Consider the following 21,663-nt stretch of genomic DNA (forward strand, 5'->3'; position numbering starts at 1 on the left):
TTCCCTGGAGACGCGGTCCGCTGATTTGCCTGAATAAAATGCAAAGCACATATAAAATTATGAATATACCTTAATGTTCATTACCATCGCATTATATATACAGTAATAAGAGTAGGAACATACAATCAACTTTACCATGTTTATTTTTTAACTTAAGCCTTGTTTTTCTTTTTTTTGTCAGGCACCATTAAGCAATTTAAAATTGTTTAGGTCCTCAATCTAAACAAGGTTCAGAAAGCATGAAACTTGGGAAAGCTGTCGGATTTTATTCTATTTAGCTATATTTTTTTCATATTTTTTTTAATTTAAAGTGATTTCCTACTTAATAGCAGAATGTTCATCTCTTCACAAAACTTACTGGTCGCCTTCAAACGTTTCACCCTCGTCATGGTGAGCGTGACTGGATAGTTAATCCTGTCATTTACTTATAATCATTTGTTTTATTATGATTTTATTGGTACTTTTGTCTTATAGTCACTATTTTTATCGCTAATCAGAGTTGTTTTTATAGAAATTTAGTGTCACAACTGGAATTAATAAGAGTATTGGTAAAATAATGCTAATCAAAATGTTTGCTAATGTGTTTTTTAGGTAGGAGTTGCATCTGATTTATTGTACTTTTCTTCTTTAAAGCTTCTTTTCAGTAATTTTCTTGTAACTGATTTCTTAAAAATAAAATAAAAAAGCACATTTTAAAAAGGGGAATTGAATTGTAACTATTAATTGCATAAGCGATGCGTTTAAAGTGTATAAAATATGAATTGTTTCCCTTGGTTTGTTAAAAAGCACATCATCACTTTAAGTAGTAGATCATGCATTTGAGTATTTATTATTAGTATTAAAGGATTCATTTATAGTTATTATTTTGTCCAGACAGATCAAAACAAATGCAGTTATAAAGAGCTGTATTTGTTACTGTTGGCCAATGTGTGACATTATTTTATAACTTTTTGATCAGATCTGAAAGAAAAGTCTATAAAAACATTGAGATGAGGTAAAAGTAATGTACTCTAAATGTGTACTTTGTAGTACGTGGGTACCAGCCCCTTTAAAGGAATCTACCATCTTTATGCAGATGATCCAACTGTACAACTCTTTCAAGCTGAATGAGATGTCTAAGCTGCAGCTGTTACACACCTGCTTAGACTCTATCAAAACCTGGATGGCTGGGAGCTTTCTTCAGCTGAATGAAGATCAGACTGAGATCCTCATCTGTGCCCCAGACAAGCTGGTTCCCAAAGTCAGAGACTCTCTTGGTCAGCTTGCTTCCCACGCCAAACCTCTGTCAGGAATCTTGGCGTGACCTTTGACCCAGCTCTCACCCTGGATTCTCATGTCAGTTCTCTCGTTCGCTCTTCCTTTTTCCATCTCAGGAACATTGCTAAGCTGAGTCCCATTCTGTCCCGCTCTGAACTTGAGACAGTTATCCACACCTTCATCTCCTCATGCTTAGACTACTGTAACTCTCTTTTCACGTGTCTGAGCAGAACCTCCTGGAACTGTCTACAGGTGGTTCAGAATGCCTGTGCTCGGCTTCTGACCAAGTCCTCCAAACACACCCACATCACCCCGCTTCTCCAGCTTCACTGGCTGCTGGTTAACTTCAGCGTTCATTTCAAGATCCCGGTTCTGGTCTTTAGGGCCTTACATGGACAAACACTATCATACGCTGGTGATCTTCTCAGTCCCTACACCCCCAGCAGGTCCCTGAGGTCCAGTGACCAAAGTCTACTGGTTGTGCAGCACCAGACTAAAGACCAAAGGTGACAGATCATTTGCTGCTGTGACCCCCAGACTCTGGAACTCTCTCCCCTGAGCCTGAGATCAGTGGACTCAGTGGACTCCTTTAATAAGCAGCTGAAAACTCACCTGTTCAAGCTGGCTTTGGCGTGACCTTCGTCACCACTCTCTCCTTATTCCGCTCTTATTCCACTATTCACTGATTCCCTCTTTCCTATTCATTTTCTCTCTTCCTTTCCTTACATTATTATTTTATGTTTTTTAATCACAATCACAAATTTTTTCTCATTTCGAACATATTTTTGATCTTTTTATTTTTTTAAAGCTTTTTTGTACTTGAATCTATTTCTTGTTGTTTATGTGAACGCGATTTTTATCTTTAGAGGCACTATATAAGAGATTGTTTTCTTTCTTTCATTTCCGCTCTGAGAGAACACAAGCAGCTTATCTTGACTTTTGAGAAGCTGGAGATAAAAATGCTGATTCACTTTTTTTGTCTCTCTTCCTAGCCTGCGGTAGCTGTGTGTAACGTGGGTCAGCTGGCTGTCGACCTCGTCGTTTCCACTCTCAACCTGAGCAGAGTGGGTTACTTAAACACAGACTGTCTGATCCCGATGGCCGGGAACGACCCGTACAGCAGCTCAGGAGGATGCCGAGGCGCTGCACTGTCCTGCAGAGGGTATCGTCTCATTACTGTCCTTTATTGGATCTAGAACTCTGCAGGGCGAACACTTCATTACTTCCTGTTAAAAATGAAAAATGTTTTGTTTAGTTTTCACAGCAGCAGAACAGATGTTGGCAGTTCTTCAAGTCAAAGTGCCGATTATTCAGGTGAATTGTTTATTTTTTTCTTTTTTCAGTAAGTTTTTATAACATCAGCTGAATTAATATCCTATAAACTTTGTTTTCACTGCAGATAAAGTCTAAGAAGTTCCGTCAGATGCTCGTTTCCTGGATCAAATCCAGCGGCTTCTCCAGGACTGTGGTCCTCTCCAGCAGCCACACCTACCAGAGGGATGACCATCCATGTTTTTGTCTACCTCAGCTGTTTAAAGTCTGTTCTAAGTGCTGATGAGTGAAATATGCCTGTTCAGGACTCCCTTGAGGTATCTTGCAACCCCGTCCCTGTTGAAGGTGAGCGCAGACGCTCTGAAGACGCTCGGCTGGAGGGACATGGAACTAGTGCCGGCATTTCCTGGAGTGAAGGACGCCAATGCAGAGCCAAGACAATGCATCCCGAGAGGATCACCAAAGGGCTTTACTCCGACAGGTAGAAGGAGAAATGAAATAACAAATATAATAAAACCTGAGGAGACGTTTAATGACTCTCTCCTCTAAAGGTGAGAGGAAGACAGCGGGGTTTGACTTTTTTTGTGATGTTGGGAGTATTTAGGCACTTAGGACACACCAAACCAAAAGCTTTATAAAACCATTTTGATTCTGTTAATTACTTTGCAAACTTGGCTATTAGAATTTATTCAACTAAATACAGTGCTCAACTTACTGTTTTTAAATAATTTAACCTTAAAGAGTAACTAAACCCAAAAATAAACTGTTCTTTTTACTTATAAACTGGGTCTTTACAAATGCAATCTTTCTGTTTCTGTGCATTTTTTGACACATTTGTGTAAACTTGATTAAATCTAGAATCTAGGTCTAAAAACGTCTTAGTGCTGCCCCCTGTGGGTTGAACTGTGGCTACTGCATTTAAAATTTGCAATTGACTGGGGCTGGTGCAATGTCACGTCATCAGTACCGTGTCCTCCCACTCCCCCTCCCTCCCAAGATGGAAATTCCCGGCACTTGGCCATGACACTCCGTGCCTCCTGGCAACTCCCACAATCATACCATATTTCAAATCTTGACTGGGTTGGAGTTACATTTTCTGATAGTGTGCAGTCCCTCTTGAAGATCCACGATTTAGTCAATTTTAAATTAACCAAACTATGTATAAAGCATCTTTTGCATCTTTTGCCCCGCCATGTTCTAAACTTATTTCAAGATAAAGATTCTCATAACTACAACTTACGAGGGAGCAAAAAACTGTATCAGCCTATAGCCTATAGCACATTCAAATGAATGTGTCTCTCAGGGAGGGGAGTGAAACTGTGGAATAACTTGGCAGAGGAAATTAAAAATGCAGTAAACTTTAAGCAATTTAAAAACCTAAATAAAAGCGATGTGATGACCAGGTATAATGAGGAAAGGGAGGCATTATCCCTACAACGGATGACATGAGGAAAAATCTAATAGCCTTTGAGCTAGGCATGTACAAGGTTAGAATATGGGTGACACAGGTGAAGATAGGTTTGTTTGTTTTGTGAATTCCAGTAATGCAATACTGCTTTGATGGTATTGTTATGGACAAAGTCTGTTCAAGGAAGGGATAAAGTCACTGAAAATGTACACTGTATAGAGGAGGGGTATATATATATTTTTTTTCTTCTCTTTTTTATTTCATTCAAAATAAAAACAAATAAAACCTATAAACAATAAGAAATACATAAAAACAAATCAAATTTGAACGAAAAGGAGCAGAATGAAGAAAAACATCTTATAATTTCTGCCCCCTTTTCCAGAAGAAATAATCAATTTATATACAATTTGAATACAATTTGTCAGACACACATACAGATTAATTTTAAACGTTTTCTTGTTCTAAATTCCAGTGCGATCATGATCATTGATTTAATTTACCTTTTCATAATTATTTAGTACACTCAATTTGGTACATTTTGTGAATACATTAACTGACAGTTTTTTTAATTTCCCTTATATATATATATATATATATATATATATATATATATATATATGTATATATATATATATGTCTATATATGTATATATATAGAAATGTTGCCTTGCAGCAAGATGGTCCTGGGTTTGCTTCCCGGCCTGGGATCTTTCTGCATGGAGTTTGCATGTTCTCCCTGTGCATGCGTGGGTTCTCTCCGGGTACTCCAGCTTCCTCCTACAGTCCAAAAACATGACTGTTAGGTTGATTGGTCTGTCTAAATTGTCCTTAGGTGTGTGTGTGCGTGTGATTGTTTGTCCTGTGTGTCTCTGTGTTGCCCTGGGATGGACTGGCAGCCTGTCCAGGGTGTACCCCGCCTGATTGCCCGTTGACCGCTGGAGATAGGCACCAGCCCCCCTTTGACCCTGGGTGGACAAGCGGGTTCAGAAGATGGATGGATGGATATTTTTATGCCTAGCTCAAAGGCTTTATATGTATGTATATATATATATATATCGGACCGACGTTTTCTGTCATTCCAGAGCTTTTACAGGCTTTAATAACTTCTCTCTAAACCTCCTTGGATGGTAAACTGATCTGGGTGTTTGTATGTAAACTTTCTTAGAAGTGTACTCGCATACTGATAGCAGGCCATATAGTGTCTGTTTTTGCAACCGTGCATGCGCACAAAGATGAAAAAAGATGACAACATAACTTTTTTGTTTGTTTTTTCTCCATCAGTTTCATAAGGGGACACCTATGTACAAAACACCCTGCAATCAGCATACAAGTGTTATAATTTTCATGAATAAAAAGGTAAAAAATGACCCCCATTGCTTTTTTTTTTTTTACAAATTGCACACTGTATACAGCAACACTGAAATGAGGTTGCATGTCTGTTTTGTGATTTAGTTTGAAATGAATAGAAAACACCCCGATTTAAAGGCACTGCATCAATCTGAGCAGAACCATCAGGTTTGAGTGGGTGTGTAAGTATTTTGTCCACCTGTAGGGGGCAGAAGAGTCACAGTTTTGTGTCTAAAAGAGACTGAGGGGCTGCAAGTTCAGTTTTAATGATCTAATTTTAATTGGATAAATTTAGGCTTGATATTTATAATATATAATTTAACTACTTGGACAAGAGTAAACCAATTATAGCATTTGAAATGTTTAAACATTGAAGTTCAGACTACACTAATAAGGATTTGTGAATTTCAGTATTTTGACTGACACCTGTAAGGTCAAAAGGTGGATAGAAGGAAGATTCCTCCCTGTAGGCTTTTCTCAGTGAGGAGGAATACATTTTTAATGAGATGAAAAATTATGTGCTGGCAGACAGTAACCAAAAATATTGTGAATTATTTGGTTCTACAGGTCTTTTAAAACAAGATGTTCATTCAGTGTGATATTTTATTGAGTTGTGATGAACTGAAAAGAGAATCAAGTTGAGACATTTTGGCAAAACATTTATGTGTAAAAGTTCCCATCTCACCCTCCGCAGGTGGTCTCATCCTTCCAAGCTTGGGTCTTCTACCAGAGGCCTGGGAGCTTGAGGGCTCTGCCAGTCCTCCAGTTTGGGGGTTCCTGCCCCGATGACCACGGTCACCACTGATGTCTTCACTCTCCAGGCTTTCTCAAGTTCTGCTTTGAGGCCTTGGTACTTCTCTAGTTGCTCATGTTCCATTTTCCTGATGTTGCCATTACTTGTTATTGCCACATCAACCACAATGGCTGTCTTCTGTTGTTTGTCCACCGGTTGGCTCCCCATCACCATTTTGTCAGTTTGGACCTAAAGTGCCACAGGAGCTTGGCTCTGTAGTTCTCAACCACCTTAGGTGGTGTTACCCACTTTAACCTTGGGGCTTCCAGTTCGTGTGTGTGTGTGTGTGTGTGTGTGTGTGTGTGTGCGCGTGTGCATGTGCGTGTGCGCGTGTGCGTGTGTGTGTGTGTGTGTGTGTGTGTGTGTGTGTGTAAAAGCAAGTGTCCCTGACCCAGAGCAGCCTGAACATTAATAATTCTCTAAATGGTGTTAAATGGACAGTTTGGTTGATGTGGACCAGAGTTAATGGATGGATGATCTGGTCCTGAAGATCCATCATTAATTCCAGTATCTAATTTAACAGGATTTTGATAAATGTTTCTATGTTGACTAAATGTGTTTTAAATCACCTAAGCAGCTCCTTCATTCATCTAGATCTCTTCACCAACATTTGATCATCAGCTGTTAAATTTAATTCAGAAGCTAAGAAGAAGTTTAGTGTCTATCAGGAAAGACTGACAGCAGATGAGTTTAGTTCTGGAAGCCATTTCTAAATAACCATCTGTTTATTTAATCCAACTTCAGGTGTCTGGTAGATTATTGCCAGAATACGCTTCATATTTATGACAGAATCCTTTTTTGCTTTCTTAGTTCCAACCATGTCTGGAGTCATTTTTTATCGTAGTGATGTAAAGTTTTTTATATGTGAATAGAAAGAATGTTTTCAGGTCATTCAGTCACAAAACTCCTGAAGGAAACTGGGTCTGCTGAAGTAAACTCCAAAAATCCATGTCCAAAAATATCACTGCTCAGGGGAGCTGTTGGTAGAAAAGTGTCAATAATGTTAGAAGAAAGCTCGGGCTGAGAGGAGAAGTGGGGGTGATCAGAGATCCTGCAGTGTGGTCAGCAGCAGCGCCACACTGTGTGGGGTGGGGGTGGGGGGCATGAATAGATAATCCATGTGTAAACTCGTGGAAATGTCCTGAGAGGTGCTGAAGTGACACAGCAGTAGCAGCAGATGGTCGTTATTTGGAGCTGTGGCGTAACAGGGCTCAGGTGTGTCCCCCAGAGCAGACATTTCTGACCAATCTATGCAAGAAGAGGCAGTGAGGTTCAAACACTGATTTATTTCAAGAATACCATCAATCCGTGAGCAGCTTTATGTGTTGTTTAGTGATCAGATGATCAAGAAGCAGAGAGGTGAGGTGTTTTATTTTTCACGCCGGTGGAATGATTAGACCGACCTTCCTTCCTGCTTTCAAAGTCTCCTACAGACTCTGCTGTTTGAAAACAAAGTTTAACAAGATGTTTTTTTTGTTCTTTCTAAAGGACAAGTTGGATTAATACGATCTTAAAACCATCTGTAAAGCTAAAAGTCATCAAGTCTGTTTTAGAGCATTTAATAAATAAAGTTTGGTACCTTTATCAGGCCTTCATTTTAAACTGTTTAGTCAGTTCAGTCTATTGATGTTATGCAATGTCTAGAAATGCATTCATGACAATAATACGTTGGTGGGTGGACTGAGAAAAAGGTTCAAGTCCAAACATCGTAGGAACAATGCGTTATGTAACATACACACAGTAGAAATAAAGAGATTTAAAATCTTTTGTTTGATTCAAGATCAGTTTTACTGTCAGCGCATACAAACGCGTGTTTAACAAAGATAAGAGATTTCTGAATATCTTTAAGCTCCCAAATGAAGGTGATGTTGTCAGTTTTAGCTCTGGATTGGCTTCGACACGCCCTCACACATCCTCCTCTTGTTTAAATCACTCAGCTTTGATTCAAAATGATCATAAAATCACCTTTTGGATGACAGCTTGTGGTTTTCAACTGCTGCTGTTCTTAAATGTTGGCAACAAAAAAGTCCCGAAATACGTTTCCAACATGATCTACTATGGTGTGCATACATACATTAATCAGATTACACTAAATAACATTAAGAGTTTGTACAAACTGACATCATGTAAAAACTGGTGCAGCAAACTTTGTAACGGTAATTTCTCAAAATGTTTTCTGATTGCTTGTTTCCAGTCCTTGACCAAGAGTTCTGTTTGAATCAAAGGAGTCAAGTTACAAAGTACAAATACTTAATTACTTTACTTAAAGTGACAGTGTGCATTTTTCCTGGTGATAAGGGCAGTACATACCTAAATCATTGCAAACAAGCTGTGATTTTGTGTCTGAGTAAGATCTTACCAACGGGTGGCCATTAGGGTCAAAAATCCCATGAAGCTCAATTTTTATCGAGTTCTTTGTCAGATCGTTCAACCTCTAGCAAAAAGACAAGCACATCAGGCTCCCTTTCATCCCTGACGAAGGAGCTAAGAGGTAACTCTGTAAAACAACATTCATGAATGGTGAAAGTTTTGTAATTGCTTGTTACAAATCAGTAAATGCCTTTTGTCCTCACAGGCTCACGTAGAAGGAAACTGCATCTAATATGGTGTCGCCCAGAGATTTAGACCCCCATGTATTTTAGACCTGGTATGGTTATATATTACAAAGCCGCTAATAGTTTTCAACTCCGGGGTATCATTTAGTTAAATTTCAACAATATTTCGAATGATATATCCAGAGATCAATGGTAAAAGAAATCTACACATTGTCGCTTTAAGTTGAAATTTGGAGTATTTATACTTCAATTTTGTAATGATCCAACTTTATTTTTCAGGTAATTATCTACACTTTCCACTCCTTATATTTTAAAAATGTCTCCTCTTATTGAATTGCACCATCCACATGTGGTTTTTTAAATGTAATTTCTTTGCACTAAATGCATTATTTTCAATTGGCGTAGGTATGTGCAACTGAAGCAGGTAGCTTAGAGTATCTCAAAGTTGTTAACATTCACATCATTACCTCTAGTAAAAGTATTTGTTTGGTGAGGTGTGGTAGTGCTGTGATATAAACCTACAAACTTAGATTTTACTTTGATACTTTAAGTAGTTTTTACTCGAGTAAAACATTTGAGATGATGCAGTTAAAATCCTGCCTATAGTTCCTGCCTGAAAAAGGAATGTTAAGACTTCTGACTCCTCTGGGTGTTTTACACAGAAAATGTTTAAAGTTTAAGCATGGTGGGAGATATGTGATTTTAGTTACCTAAAATATTTATTTTCTTTATACTGGCATTGGTTTGTGTTACTATCAGAAATTAAGAGTTGGAGCACATCGGTGAGACATCCAAGATGCAAAACCGAATGCGACCGTAGGTCATTCATTCCCACTGCAGTAAAACTGTGTCACTCCACTATCCTGTCACATGCTAACATCAAAGCTATATTCAATACCTGTGCAATACCCTAATGCACATTTTTATATCCGTGTCTTAATGCTGTTCTTTGTGGAAAGTATTTTCTATTTCCTGCTTTTACTTTATTTAATTCATTTTTTGAGTGCTGAAGGTTACGGTAATAGCCTCATTCCCTGTGTATTTACCTGTATTATTATTATTATTATTATTAATAATATTATTATTATTATTATTATTATTATTAATATTTCCTAACTCTGTAAGTATGTGCTGCCTTAACAAGTGAATTTACCCATTGTGTAATCAATAAATTCTATTCTATAGGTAAAAAAGCCGATATTGAACATCCCAAATGATAATGAAAATCACAATAAACTTGCATATTAGAAGTTTGAATGTTGCCATTTTAATTAAATCACAGCAAGAGTTAACTTCCTCTTAGTAATTTTCCCAACTTTCTTCACACCCATAAGCAAAGGTTTATGGAAGTGCCTGTCCTGAAGTTTGGAAAAATAAGTCAAAATTAGAGGGATGAGGGATAGAAAGTGCACAAATCCACAGACAAAGTATAGCACCTGCTCACTTTTAGTCTTATCCAAATTTTAAGAATAACTGAGATGAACAAAGAAGATATCACGTGTTTTATGGATTTCATTATCTGTGTGGAGCTTTTGTGGGCTATCAGATGTTTCCCCTCCTCCTGTAACAGCCCACCCTCACATCCGCCCTCTACCGCCCGTCTCCTCCCAGCCGAGCCCACTCCCTCCTCACCAGCGGAACCAATGAGACTCAGTGGAGAAATTGCAGACCAAAATCAACCAGTGTTCAGTGGGAGCGGATTAAACAAGAGTTTCCAGGAGCTAGAAGCACCAAGCAGGTAGGAAGAGTGTTTCATTCTTGTTCGCGAGCTTATTTTTTAAATTTTTTTAGAGAAAATGATCCCTGAGTGATGAATAATTAACCACCCGCTCAGATGCTTTTCTTCTCCGCTGAGTTGTTTTCGCCTTCATGTTGTTCATTGGTGCTTTTAAGTTTTGCTTCGTCCACCGTGACGCCGGGTCCGTTTGGAGATGAAGTTCTGAGCAGAACCGGTTCTGCCGTCCTAACCGCGGACTCTGTCCAAGGTGCTGAAAGTAAAAACACGCTCCTGTCCCAGGGATCAGTCACTTTTCTGCGTGTAGGAGACTCAGATGGGGACACTTAGCCCACCGTCTCATACTCTGTTCTCGTTTAAAGCAGCTGCGTCTAACCGTGTTGCTCATGAGCACTTCAGCGGGGCGGCTGTTGGACGGCTTTAATGGGGCGCAGATGGTAAAAATAAAATAACTCATGAAATATTCCAATTTATTGTTAAATATAACTATTTAGAATCAATGCTAAATAAACAAAGCTAAATCAAAATGAAATATAAAGGAGTTACTATGATTAAAGGAGCCTACCAAAATAAAAGTCTCTCGTTTAACATCTCGGTGTCCTTTTAGGTTGTGAGATATCATCATAGCCTGTATAATCATGGATTTGTGCAGCCCGAACCCATACAGAAACCTTGATAAATGATTGAATTGTCCCTCACACCAAAATGACTCTGAGACCTCAGGTAGAAGATCTCCTCATCCTGATTTTCTGGAGGGCTGCTGACGTTCAAATTAAACCTAAACAAGGTGTTTAGCTTGTATGGTTAGATTTAACCCTTTTTAGTGCAAGTGAATATATTTGATCTTTTGTGTATGCTTGAAATTGATGTGATTATGGACAAAATAAGAAAAAGTATATTACAAAACCTAAAATTAAAAGGAATAATGCAGAAAATCATTTATAACCCTTAATATGCTTAAACACTTGCAGTGTAAATCATTTAAAACTATTTAGAAAAGTAAGTCTGGATTTCCACAAATAGGCTCTTCTAATGTCCTGATTTCTATGGAACAAGAATTCCTCATCAGCTCTTCTTGATCAGCTGTTCCTGACATTTTATGACATTTCCAGTATTTCTGGTCTCTACTTGTTTTTTTCCACTCATTTTCCATCCAGTCCTTGTTCCTGAATGCATGATGTGCATATTTTTCTTTTGAAAAGAAAAGAACTTAAAAGACAAGTGAAGGACAAAAGTAGTCTCAGGTCTAAAACACAGGGTACCCTTAGTGCTACTGTATGTGAAAGTTAAGTTTTCAAGAAACCTGAAACATGACCTGAGAGATGTGTGATGTTTTTCCGCTGGTTACTTTTTGTAAATTAACTCGTTGATGCTAAAATAAGATTTTATGTGTTATTGTGGTTTAAGTTTTCATGCACTCATATAAATAAATTGAAACAACTTGTGTCTTTGTCACACGTTGGTGGTAAAAATGTCCCTATAGAATAATGTCTGCTAAGTTCTTCACCTGAGTGTTTCATAGATCATACTTAAGAGGTCTGATAAACAATAATGATTAGTTTTTTAAACCAAATTCCCTCTCAGTTTGGGCTTTATAGACGTGTCTTTGCAGAAATCTGACCCAGACTCTTAAAAGCCTGTGACCTTTATGTCTTGTCCCTCGTCCCCACTGAGGTGAGATAATCCTCCCCCCCAACGGCGTTGCTCTGACAGGCAGTCGCATCAGCTTATTTAATTATTTTCTCCTTTGACTCAAACAAGAATCTCTGTTTTTGTGACATCTGCACCAAAATAAAAGGGTCTGTCTCGCTTGAATCTGAACTCAGATCCTGCAGCCGATCACTTCATCTTCCAACCCCACCCTAACCCCCCTGGAGTGATACCATCTCACAGCACTGTTCTGCTGGCCGGCAGCTTCCTCTCACCTTGGACCACGATGAATGACGTGCAGGAAGTGACCTCTCCTGCGACCAGCCTGACCGGCCCGGCGACCTGCGTCACCAAAGTGGAGCTGCGAGTGTCGTGCAAAGCTCTGCTGGACCGAGACACATTGAACAAGTCAGACCCGTGTGTCGTCCTCATGGTGCAGAACAACGGGCAGTGGGTTGAGGTGAGCCTCTTGTCTCTCGTTGTGATAAAGATGCTGCTGTGACTTTTGGGACCTCTTCTCCTCTCTTAAATCTTAATGTAACAAGTAGAATCCATCTTCCATCTTTTGAAACATATTTAAAATGACTCATGCTTTGACTCACACATGAATAGAGATGCAGCATCTTTAGTTAATCTGTGCAACAATTTTTTTTCTGCATAAACAAGTCCAAGGACGTTTAGTTCACCCATCCTGAGGCTTAGATTGTAAGATAAATCCCCGCTATATTGTGTAATTATATTTCACATGTTGACATTTCTATCAGTTTTAATAAAAAAAAGTTATAAAGGCTCAAACAGGAAGTGTATGGATCTGATAGAAGTTGCAGCTTGTTGAAACTCTTGGAAAAGGTTGTGTTCTGCAGCCATCTACACCCATAATCAGCTATTTGTTGCTGCAGTCTAATGACATAAGGAAACAGAGAGTTGTCAGCCCCCACAGAGCCATTGTTGCTATGTGTTTAGCATAAATCTGTCTTTCATTGATCCCAAGCTGATCTCCAGTTTGAAAAGCAGGCCTCTCATCTCATTGCCCTCCTAATTAGCCAATTAAGTTCAGGAGGAGAGGCCAGAACTCAGGTCTCCACTAAGTGGGGGACGTGTTAAAGTGTGGCACAGAACATCTAATTATAGAGAAGCCTTAAAATAAGGAAATAATTGTTTTCTTTTTATTCTTTTATTTATTTTTTTTTTTTAGGAAAATGGGAGATATTAATTAGCTGCAACTCTGGCAAACGGCTGCGATGTGAGACCTATTTGTTGTAACATTTGGGCTAAATGAATGGGGGAATCTCAAGATGCTATTTATAGACAGGAATGGCAAGAACGATTGGCTGACCACGCTGTGGAGGTTTCTCTCTGTTTCTGAGACGGGATGGGGAGGTTGTAATATGAGATCACTGACCTGGGCACCATCTCTCTCTCTCTCTCTCTCTCTCTCTCTCTCTCTCTCTCTCTCTCTCTCTCTCTCTCTCTCTCCCCCTCTCTCTCTCTCTCTCTCTCTCCACACACATTGTCTGACTCCTGTTGTCAGATCCCTTCAGAACTCGGAGGCACTTCTTCAGTAAATTGTTTACTTACGTCAGTAACTGAGTAAAAACCAGAGCCCATTCATGTCAGCCTCTTTCTTCTCCCTCAGCTCAGGCTTCATGGTCCCGGTGACTTGCAAGTGCACTTATCTCATTAGGACAATTAGGAAAATAAAATCTAGAGTCATGGTGGAGATGCTGTGACATTATTGCATCCAGCGCTGCTGCAGATGTCTTATTTTTGCATGAACTACTCACACAAATCTGATCATTCTGTTCATGACGCTTCAAAAGCAGTGCTGGACGCACCTGCAGGAGTCTTTAGGATTCTGGCTTTGCACCAGCAGCAGAACAGGCATCACAGACTTCATCACAACCCATCTTATACGAGTCTGATTATATTTAATCAACAAACAGACACATTCCAAATCGGTGCATCCAGATGGCGCGATGAGCGAGAGAGGCAGGAGGAAAAGAATATCAAGGCCTGCTGTTTAAAGTGCAGCGTTTGTCTGAACTGTCTGTTTTTGTCAGGAACTCTGGTGGATACTTAAAAACAGGTTCATTTCAATGTTCGTTTAAACATTAAAAATGTAAAATCACACACTGACACATGCTGAAGAGAAAAAAAAATTTGAAACATGTAAAATTAAAAGATTAAAAGGTGAGCATAAGTAAACTAGAAGGACATTTATGCTTTCTGTGCCAACATAGGGAACTGTAGCGTTCTTTGTTGGAGTTTTGAACTAACATGATCTTATACTGGAACATGGGATTAAAGTCGAGATTTGTTTTTGCCATAACTTCACATTTCGAGTGTGTGAATTCCTTTCAGCACTATTTTGGCTCAATAGCTGTAAAACTGAATTTATGTGTTTGCTAGAGAGAGAGGTGATTCAGCCACACCATAAAACAGCAATAAGTCGGTCTGAGGCAAAAGTGAACCTCATGGCTTCTCCATCTTTTCCCCTATAGACATTTGATTACGCACAAGTAGGTGATCAGCTCAGGTTTACGCAGAGCAGAAGGAAGGAGAGCGCTCTGGCCGCACAGGTTAAACGTTCCTACTTTAAGAAAACCGTTAAACTGCATTGTTTATGTGCTACCTGGGCACTCTAAATATTTATTTAAAACTAAATCAAAGGAAATTGTAATGGTATCGAATGCTTATTAATTACTATTTAAAAAATGAAAGTGATGGGGAAAAAGGTCGACCATATTTTTGTTAACCCTGTCTGTTTAGCTTGATGTCTGATATATATATATATATATATATATATACTGTATATATATATATATATATATACTGTATATATATATATATATATATATATATATACTGTATATATATATATATATATATATATATATATATATATATATATATATATATATATATATATATATATATATATATATATATATATATATATATATATAGCCATGCCCTGATGTGGGGACTGGGGGGTGCTTCGACATGGTCGGGACATAGAAGGGGGTGCACGGCTAAATACGTTTGGGAACCACTGCTACAGATCGTTGGAAAGCTGCTTTTATGTACTTTTAGGAACCGTTGGAATTATTTGAATCTGATCAGCCATTCAAAAGTTATAAAACGGAGCATTTTGGATGACAAACTCAGCACGTCTCTGAATCTGTGTTGTGATTCGTTGCGCTCAAGACAGGGAATCCCGGTGGCTACCGTGATGTATTGTATATGCACGAAAAGCCCCATTTTAAATCTTTTCAGCACTTTAGAAATTTTAATGATATCTTGAACGGTTCAGGAATTATGGTAATGAGAAATGCGCATGTCCAATCCCGTCCGCGGCCACTGGTTGGTAATAAGAATATTGTGGCATTAGGTGCCGGCGGTCAGGGCTAGGGGGCCCCCCAACACAAGGGGGCCCCAGACGGCCGCCTACCTATGCCTAATTGTAAAACCGCCTCTGGCAAGAGGATTCAGGTAGATGGGAGCCGTACTAAATAAAGTTTTTCTGATTCTGACAAGAGGAGAGAATAAAGAGACGAGGCAAATCAGACCGACATTTTCCGTCATCCCAGAGCTCATACGGGCTTTAAGAACTTTGATTTTGTCTGCAATAAGTTTCTCTCTAAACCTCCTGTCTTTGAATGGTAAAGTGTTAATATATCTGGGATTTTGTATGTAAACTTAGAAGTGTACTTGCATATTGAAAGCAGGCCAAACTGTGTCTGGTTTTGCCACCGTGCATGCGCTCAAAGAGGAAAAAAGGTCAACATAACTCTTTTTCTGTTTTTTTTTCTCTGTCAGTTTCAAAATGGGGCGCCGTAAAACAGAACGCTACCATAGGTCATTCATCCCCTCTGCAGTAAGAGTGTACAACTCCTCAGTTTAGCTGACAATATTCATTATGTGCTCAGTACTCGTTCTATATCAGATTTACATAATATGTCTGTCTCTTGCAGTATGCTGCATAGTGTTGGAACCCAAGTTTTTTCCCATTTTATTTGTGGTTTTTAGTGGTCGAAGGTTACAATCTAGACATGTACCTTTGTTACAAATTTTCTTCAAATTATTCCCTTAACAGTTGGTGCTGCTGTAACCATAGACTGTACATACTGGACAATTCGATTCCATAGGCTCCAATAACACGTTTTTTGTCTATAATGGGAGGTGGCCACCACCGCCATTTTGACCGTGTCACAGGTTCCGTCCAGCCCAGACAATTCCATAAAAGGGAAGAGAGGAGGAGCTGAGGGTGCGGCTGTAAGGCTGGGATCGACTGACGACACCCGGGCGAACTAGCTACAAGCTAACCTGAAGCTAACCCTGGCTAACCCAAAGCTAACGCGGAGGTGGGAGCCGAGCTAACGGATGTAGCCACCTAGCTTCAACCCAACCGGAGCTAACTGTGGAACACCCATCGACCTGAACCTCACACGAAGTTTAGGTGGAGGTTTTCGGTGCCTTTTCGTGAAAAGTACCTGGATTAAAAAAGTATTAAATTGGTAAGTTTATAATTTATTTCCGTAATGAAAACATTTTGCTTTGAGCAAGTTTTCAGTACCGTATTTTCCGGGCTATCGCGCCATGGTCTCCAGCCAGCAGAGGAGAGGATGGCGGTGTTTCAAACCCTCCCGGCCGGCGAGGAGAGCTCATTCCTGGGCTGGAGCCGGCCCTCAGCACCCCGCCACTGGCTACAGCAGATGCTGGCGGTGTTTGAAACCCTCCCAGTGGGACAGGGGAAGTCGTTCTTGGGTCGGAGTCGGCTCGCAGCAGCGCGCCACGTTCTCCAGTCGAGGAAGGCGGTTTTTGAAACCCTCCCAGCGGGACAGGGGAAGTCGTTCTTGGGCGGGTCGGAGTCGGCCCGCAGCAGCGCGGTGTAGCCTACATATTTTGTTAAATTAGTCGCTCCGGAGTATAAGTAGCAGGACCGGCCAGACTATGTAAAAAAGTGCGAGTTATAGTCCGGAAAACACGGCAGTTATTAGTATTCGAGCTAAATTAGCAGCCTAAATACATTTCATGTATTTCCAAAACGTAATAACTGTTTGTATCTTGTACATCCAACTAGCCTTTATTCTGGACTCAGTACAATTCACCAAAAGTAAAAAGACATTATACAGATGAAGAAAGCACAAGATAACTTACTGGAAGACACGGAATTATCATGAGAACCAGAACAAGAGAGTCTGATAACAGTCTTATGAAAATAACAGTTAAAAAGTATCTATGTATAATAGAAATAAAAATATATTAGAATTAGTGTAACTCGCTGTGATCCAAACAATAAATCAGCCATAGCTGATTAGTAAATATGACATGAGGTCTGGGAGTTTTTAAGTTTCATTCTTTTATTACATTTTTTTCTTTGATCTGTTAAAAGGACACCATGGCAGCCTGTGTGTCTCCAACATCAGCTACACAACGCAGTAAGTGTAAGTACCAAGTACCTGTCTTGACCACTTCATGTATGGTTTTGTACTTTAAACAGCTAGGCCAAACCTGTAATTTTTTCTCCATAGCCATTTGGATCATTGGAGACAGCTACGTGAGGCGTGGTGCCCAGAGAGCTGCAGAGACCGTCGGAGACAACCTTGGCCTCCCTGACGTCTGTGTCTCCTGGTTTGGTTGGGGCGGACTGAGGTGGAAAGACCTTCTCCCCTTCTTTCACTCCCTTCATGGAAGAGCAGCTCCTCATGTCCTCATCATTCACTGCGGCGGCAATGACATGGGGGTGGTCAGCAGTGTGAAGCTGGTCAACATGATGAAGGAGGACCTGCACCGGCTTCACCTTCTCCACCCTCATATGACCATCATCATGTCGTCCATCACCCAAAGGTGTAGATGGAGGGCAGGTGTAAAACCTGCCAAAATTGAGAAGGCCCGGAGGTTCGTCAACAGTGTAATGGCTACTTTTATTTCTAGTTTAAATGGTGCAGTTGTTGTGCATCCTCACATCAGACATGACAGTCCAGGGATATTTTTGTCAGACAGAGGCTGTGTCCGAATCCAGAGGAAGGATGCTTGTAAGAGCGCATTATGAGGTCGATGACGTCAAAGCGCAGCGACGAGTACTGTCCGAATTCCAAGAATACTCATTCTCGCGTCCTCAAACGCGTCCTCGCTCCACCCACATTTCGAGGATGGGTCTGATGGATCCTCACAGGAGCAAGGTATCCCAGCATGCTTTGTGCGCCGGCTGCTGGACTCGACACTCGCAACAATGGCGGACGGAGCGGGAGAGCAGTACAGCTTAAAATGTAAGTTTGTTAAAAAAATAGCGGTCAAAAAAATAAAATACGTGTTTGGGCACTTTTGGTTTGTTTTTCATATAAGATCTAATACCGCAAATTGTTTTTTTCATGTAATTTAAGGCTAAAACATGCCCCACCGAAAACTAGCTTGAATGTGTAATAGGAAAAACCCACCGTAAACTAGCTTGATCCCAGCAGGCTTTTTAAAAGAAAATAGCGGTAGAAAACTAAGCTGAAAGCGGTTCTGTTTATAGACATTTTTGTTTGTATAAAGTACATTTTAAGCAGAAATCAGCGAGAACGAGCTTGTATGGTGGTCCCGTCATAATTCCCGTTTGTGTGTGTGTTTATTTAGCGAATAAAGCTTCTCATCATTTGTTTTAAGGTTAACACCCCACCGTAAACTTGCTTGAATGTTTAATAGGAAAAAACTCACCGTAAAAGAGCTTGCATCTTATTTAATCATGTAATGAACGCCAAAAATAACGAAAACTAAGTTTAATGTTTATTTAAATTAATTTTGAAGAAACCACATTACTGATTTAATGTTTTTAGCACGGTGGCATGGAGGTACAAGAGTAAATCCATTACACATTATATGAGCATAGTATTTCCATCTATGTTCTGCTGCGAAAAGTACAGTTTATCATTATTTTATTAATACAGTTGACATGTTTTCTTTCTTCTATTGTTCTCTTTATCATCTATTTAGGATGGGTCAAGTGCAGCAGTGGGGGACACAGATGAGAGGGAGAGTGGTGAGAGTCAGCCGACAACATAGGGAGAAAAAGAAAGAGCAGCAGGGATGATGAACTCCTTGACGTCATCAGGGAGGACATCAGACAGCAGAGGGAAGCGGAGGAGAGGAGAGAAAGGATGATGGAAAGATTTTTAGCCCTCATGGAGAGAATGGTGGAGAAATAGTTTAATTTAAATTAGTTTTTGTTCTGGTTCAAGATATTTGTTATGAAATTTTATATTTGTTGGAATGTATTTGACATTTGATGAAATGTAATAAAATTTCTATTAATTGATAACTCCTTTCGGATCATTTTAACGGTTTTATTATTATTCAGATTTTTTTTAAGTAACAACATAGGATAAATTAATGGTGAGGGAAAACTGATACATAAAAATCATTTGAAGATAACAACAATATAACAAGTATGTGCATTTAAAGCAGGATTAACCTGAGTGACTTTTCCTGGACTGTTTAAATTTGGTAAACAGGAAATCTTTGGCGGTGATAAATCTGCAGAACATGGATCCCTGAGATGGGATGGAGTGCTGGAACCGAGACCAGTGCCTGGACTTTTCTGGTTGGAGAGTGGAGCATCACACAGGGTGGTCTGCAGCGGGTGCTTCTGGATGCATCATCTCACTGTCCCCTGCATCGTCCATCAAAAGGGTTTGCTGGGCTGGCTCAATCAACGGCTGTCACATCGCTAACATTTAGATATATGCAAAAGGAGATATATGGATTTATTAATATAATACGTGTAACGTGTAACTAGCAGACCAAAAGACTAAATGCTTTTTTAAATTAGAGATCCCTACATAAATTACTTGCCTGCTAACAGTAACCGTGGTCTGGTGGTACCTCCTCCAGAGCACACACCTCAGCAACAAGTTGGTCCCGCCACATTGCACCACTGACGGCCTCCAAGCCAGCCTCCCCCTCATCTTCTGCAACATCATCCTCAGGTTCATCCTCCTGCAGCACAATGCCACCAGCACTGAGGCAGATGTTGTGCAGAATGGTGCATGCTGTGATGACCTGGAATACAGACAAAACATGATTATATATTTAATTGTAAATCAAAGAATACATCCAACATTTTTTCCCACTGTGTGTTAACTTACATGAGGTACAAAGGTGTGGTGCACCTCCAGCGCTTTCAGGAAGATGGTCCTGAACCTGGTCTTCATCATTCCAAAAGCACACTCTATGATGCAGCGTGCCTGGAATGATGGCTGTTGAAGCGCTGGGCTCCCACACCTGGAACCACCCGTTTGTAGGGGGTGATGAGGGGGAGTGGATGTTGGAGGCAGGGGTACCCTCCATCTGCGAGGATGAAGTGTCCTGGAGGAGGATAGGCAGACTGCTTGTACAGTGGGCTATGGCAGAGCACCTTGGAATCATGGACCGACCCAGGCCAGCCCACATAGGTGTTAATAAAGCGGCCCTGATGGTCACAAACTGCCTGTAAAAATGTTTAAATGAATGCTTTTTTAAAAGAGATACAGGCATTAGGCTTAAGATAAAAAGGACAATAAAAATTAATATTTCAATGCTATTTTATGCAGTATACAAACTTTATGCACACAAATAAGCATGAAGATCAAATATTTTTATTAGTAAATAAAAATTTATTTAGGCAATATTATTTATCTACTTGTTAGTATGTTCTATAGTAATTTGTACTTTTAGCCACAGGTCTTTCAGTTGCTTAAAAGATAAATGAAACTAGCTAAGTTAGCATATGATTCCTGAAAGCTGGTTCACTGAACAAAAAAAAAAAAATTACCTGGATATGGTTACTTCTCAGCCTTAAATAATAACGTCGGCGACAGAGATTAAGCAGGTCATTAACTAAAAAGTATAAAAGGAAAAAACAGATTTCTGGATCCATTTTCCCAGCTTGTTAGCCTGTTTGCCGCTGTCATGGTAGCTAAGCAACTGGACCTGGGGGCGGGAATAAAACGAGGCTTCCGTATGACGTTTAAAGCGTGCCACAACCCGTGCACGCGCATTGGGTCCACAGCGCGCGTGTGAACGGGACTCGCGAGCGAAAATATACATGGCAGCGCGCACGTGAACGGGACTCGCGAGCGAAAATATACATGGCGAGAGGTCATTAGTGCACTGAGAGGGAGCAAACTGTGTCTGTGAGCGCACAAGGATGTGCACAAGTGACAAACCTGCGTGCGCGCGTTGCCAACGAGCACACGGCAGAGGAAAACGTGCGCGCGCGGCAGCCTCTCTGCGCGCTCGGCAGCCTCTGCGCGCTCGGTTTCTAATTCCGCTCGCTCGGCTGTGAGGGCTTTTGGCACTCTGGAGGCGTGGCCTGTGGCAGATCTTCCCTGTCCTCTGATTGGTTAGTTTACCCCGCACTTTACTCTCTAGCTATCTATATAAAAAAATCTTAGGTTCAGCAGTTATTGTCATAGCTCAGCTGGGAGAGCGGGTGACTCTCACTCTGGAGGATCCAGGTTTGAGTCCGGCCAAGGAACATAGAGTTGATGTCATATTATTCTTTCCTAATTCCTGTGATATTATTTTACAGTTGTGACCGTTCAACTGTCATTAAACGTCCGAATGTTTGCTGGGCAGTGTTTTAAAAAGTGCACTTAAGCTAGATGGTTTTAACCAGGTAAAA

The 21,663-nt window shown here is 40.2% G+C and overlaps 1 protein-coding gene and 1 pseudogene across 8 annotated transcripts in view; both read left to right on the forward strand.

The window, feature by feature from the left end:
* LOC107395338 (proteasome assembly chaperone 2-like) lies at positions 1–3,367 on the forward strand (annotated as a pseudogene).
* Positions 2,871–21,663, forward strand: part of LOC107395341 (uncharacterized) — a 26,290-nt gene continuing 7,497 nt past the window's right edge. The window contains exons 1-10 of one of the 8 annotated variants that reach the window (XM_054732116.2): positions 2,871–3,010; positions 5,219–5,293; positions 5,390–5,466; positions 5,979–6,134; positions 10,203–10,370; positions 12,282–12,477; positions 17,413–17,464; positions 17,552–17,931; positions 18,020–18,289; positions 18,996–20,114. In XM_054732116.2, the coding sequence (XP_054588091.2) occupies positions 6,070–6,134; positions 10,203–10,370; positions 12,282–12,477; positions 17,413–17,464; positions 17,552–17,931; positions 18,020–18,286 (1,128 nt within the window). In that variant the 5' untranslated portion in view covers positions 2,871–3,010; positions 5,219–5,293; positions 5,390–5,466; positions 5,979–6,069 and the 3' untranslated portion in view covers positions 18,287–18,289; positions 18,996–20,114. Of the gene's footprint in view, positions 3,011–5,218; positions 5,294–5,389; positions 5,467–5,978; positions 6,135–10,202; positions 10,371–12,281; positions 12,478–17,412; positions 17,465–17,551; positions 17,932–18,019; positions 18,290–18,995; positions 20,115–21,663 lie in introns of those variants that run through there. The other 7 variants (XM_054732119.2, XM_070554983.1, XM_070554987.1 and 4 more) reach the window with 7 other exon arrangements.

The sequence above is a fragment of the Nothobranchius furzeri genome, chromosome 9 (assembly GCF_043380555.1).
Source record: "Nothobranchius furzeri strain GRZ-AD chromosome 9, NfurGRZ-RIMD1, whole genome shotgun sequence".
Lineage (NCBI taxonomy): Eukaryota > Metazoa > Chordata > Actinopteri > Cyprinodontiformes > Nothobranchiidae > Nothobranchius > Nothobranchius furzeri.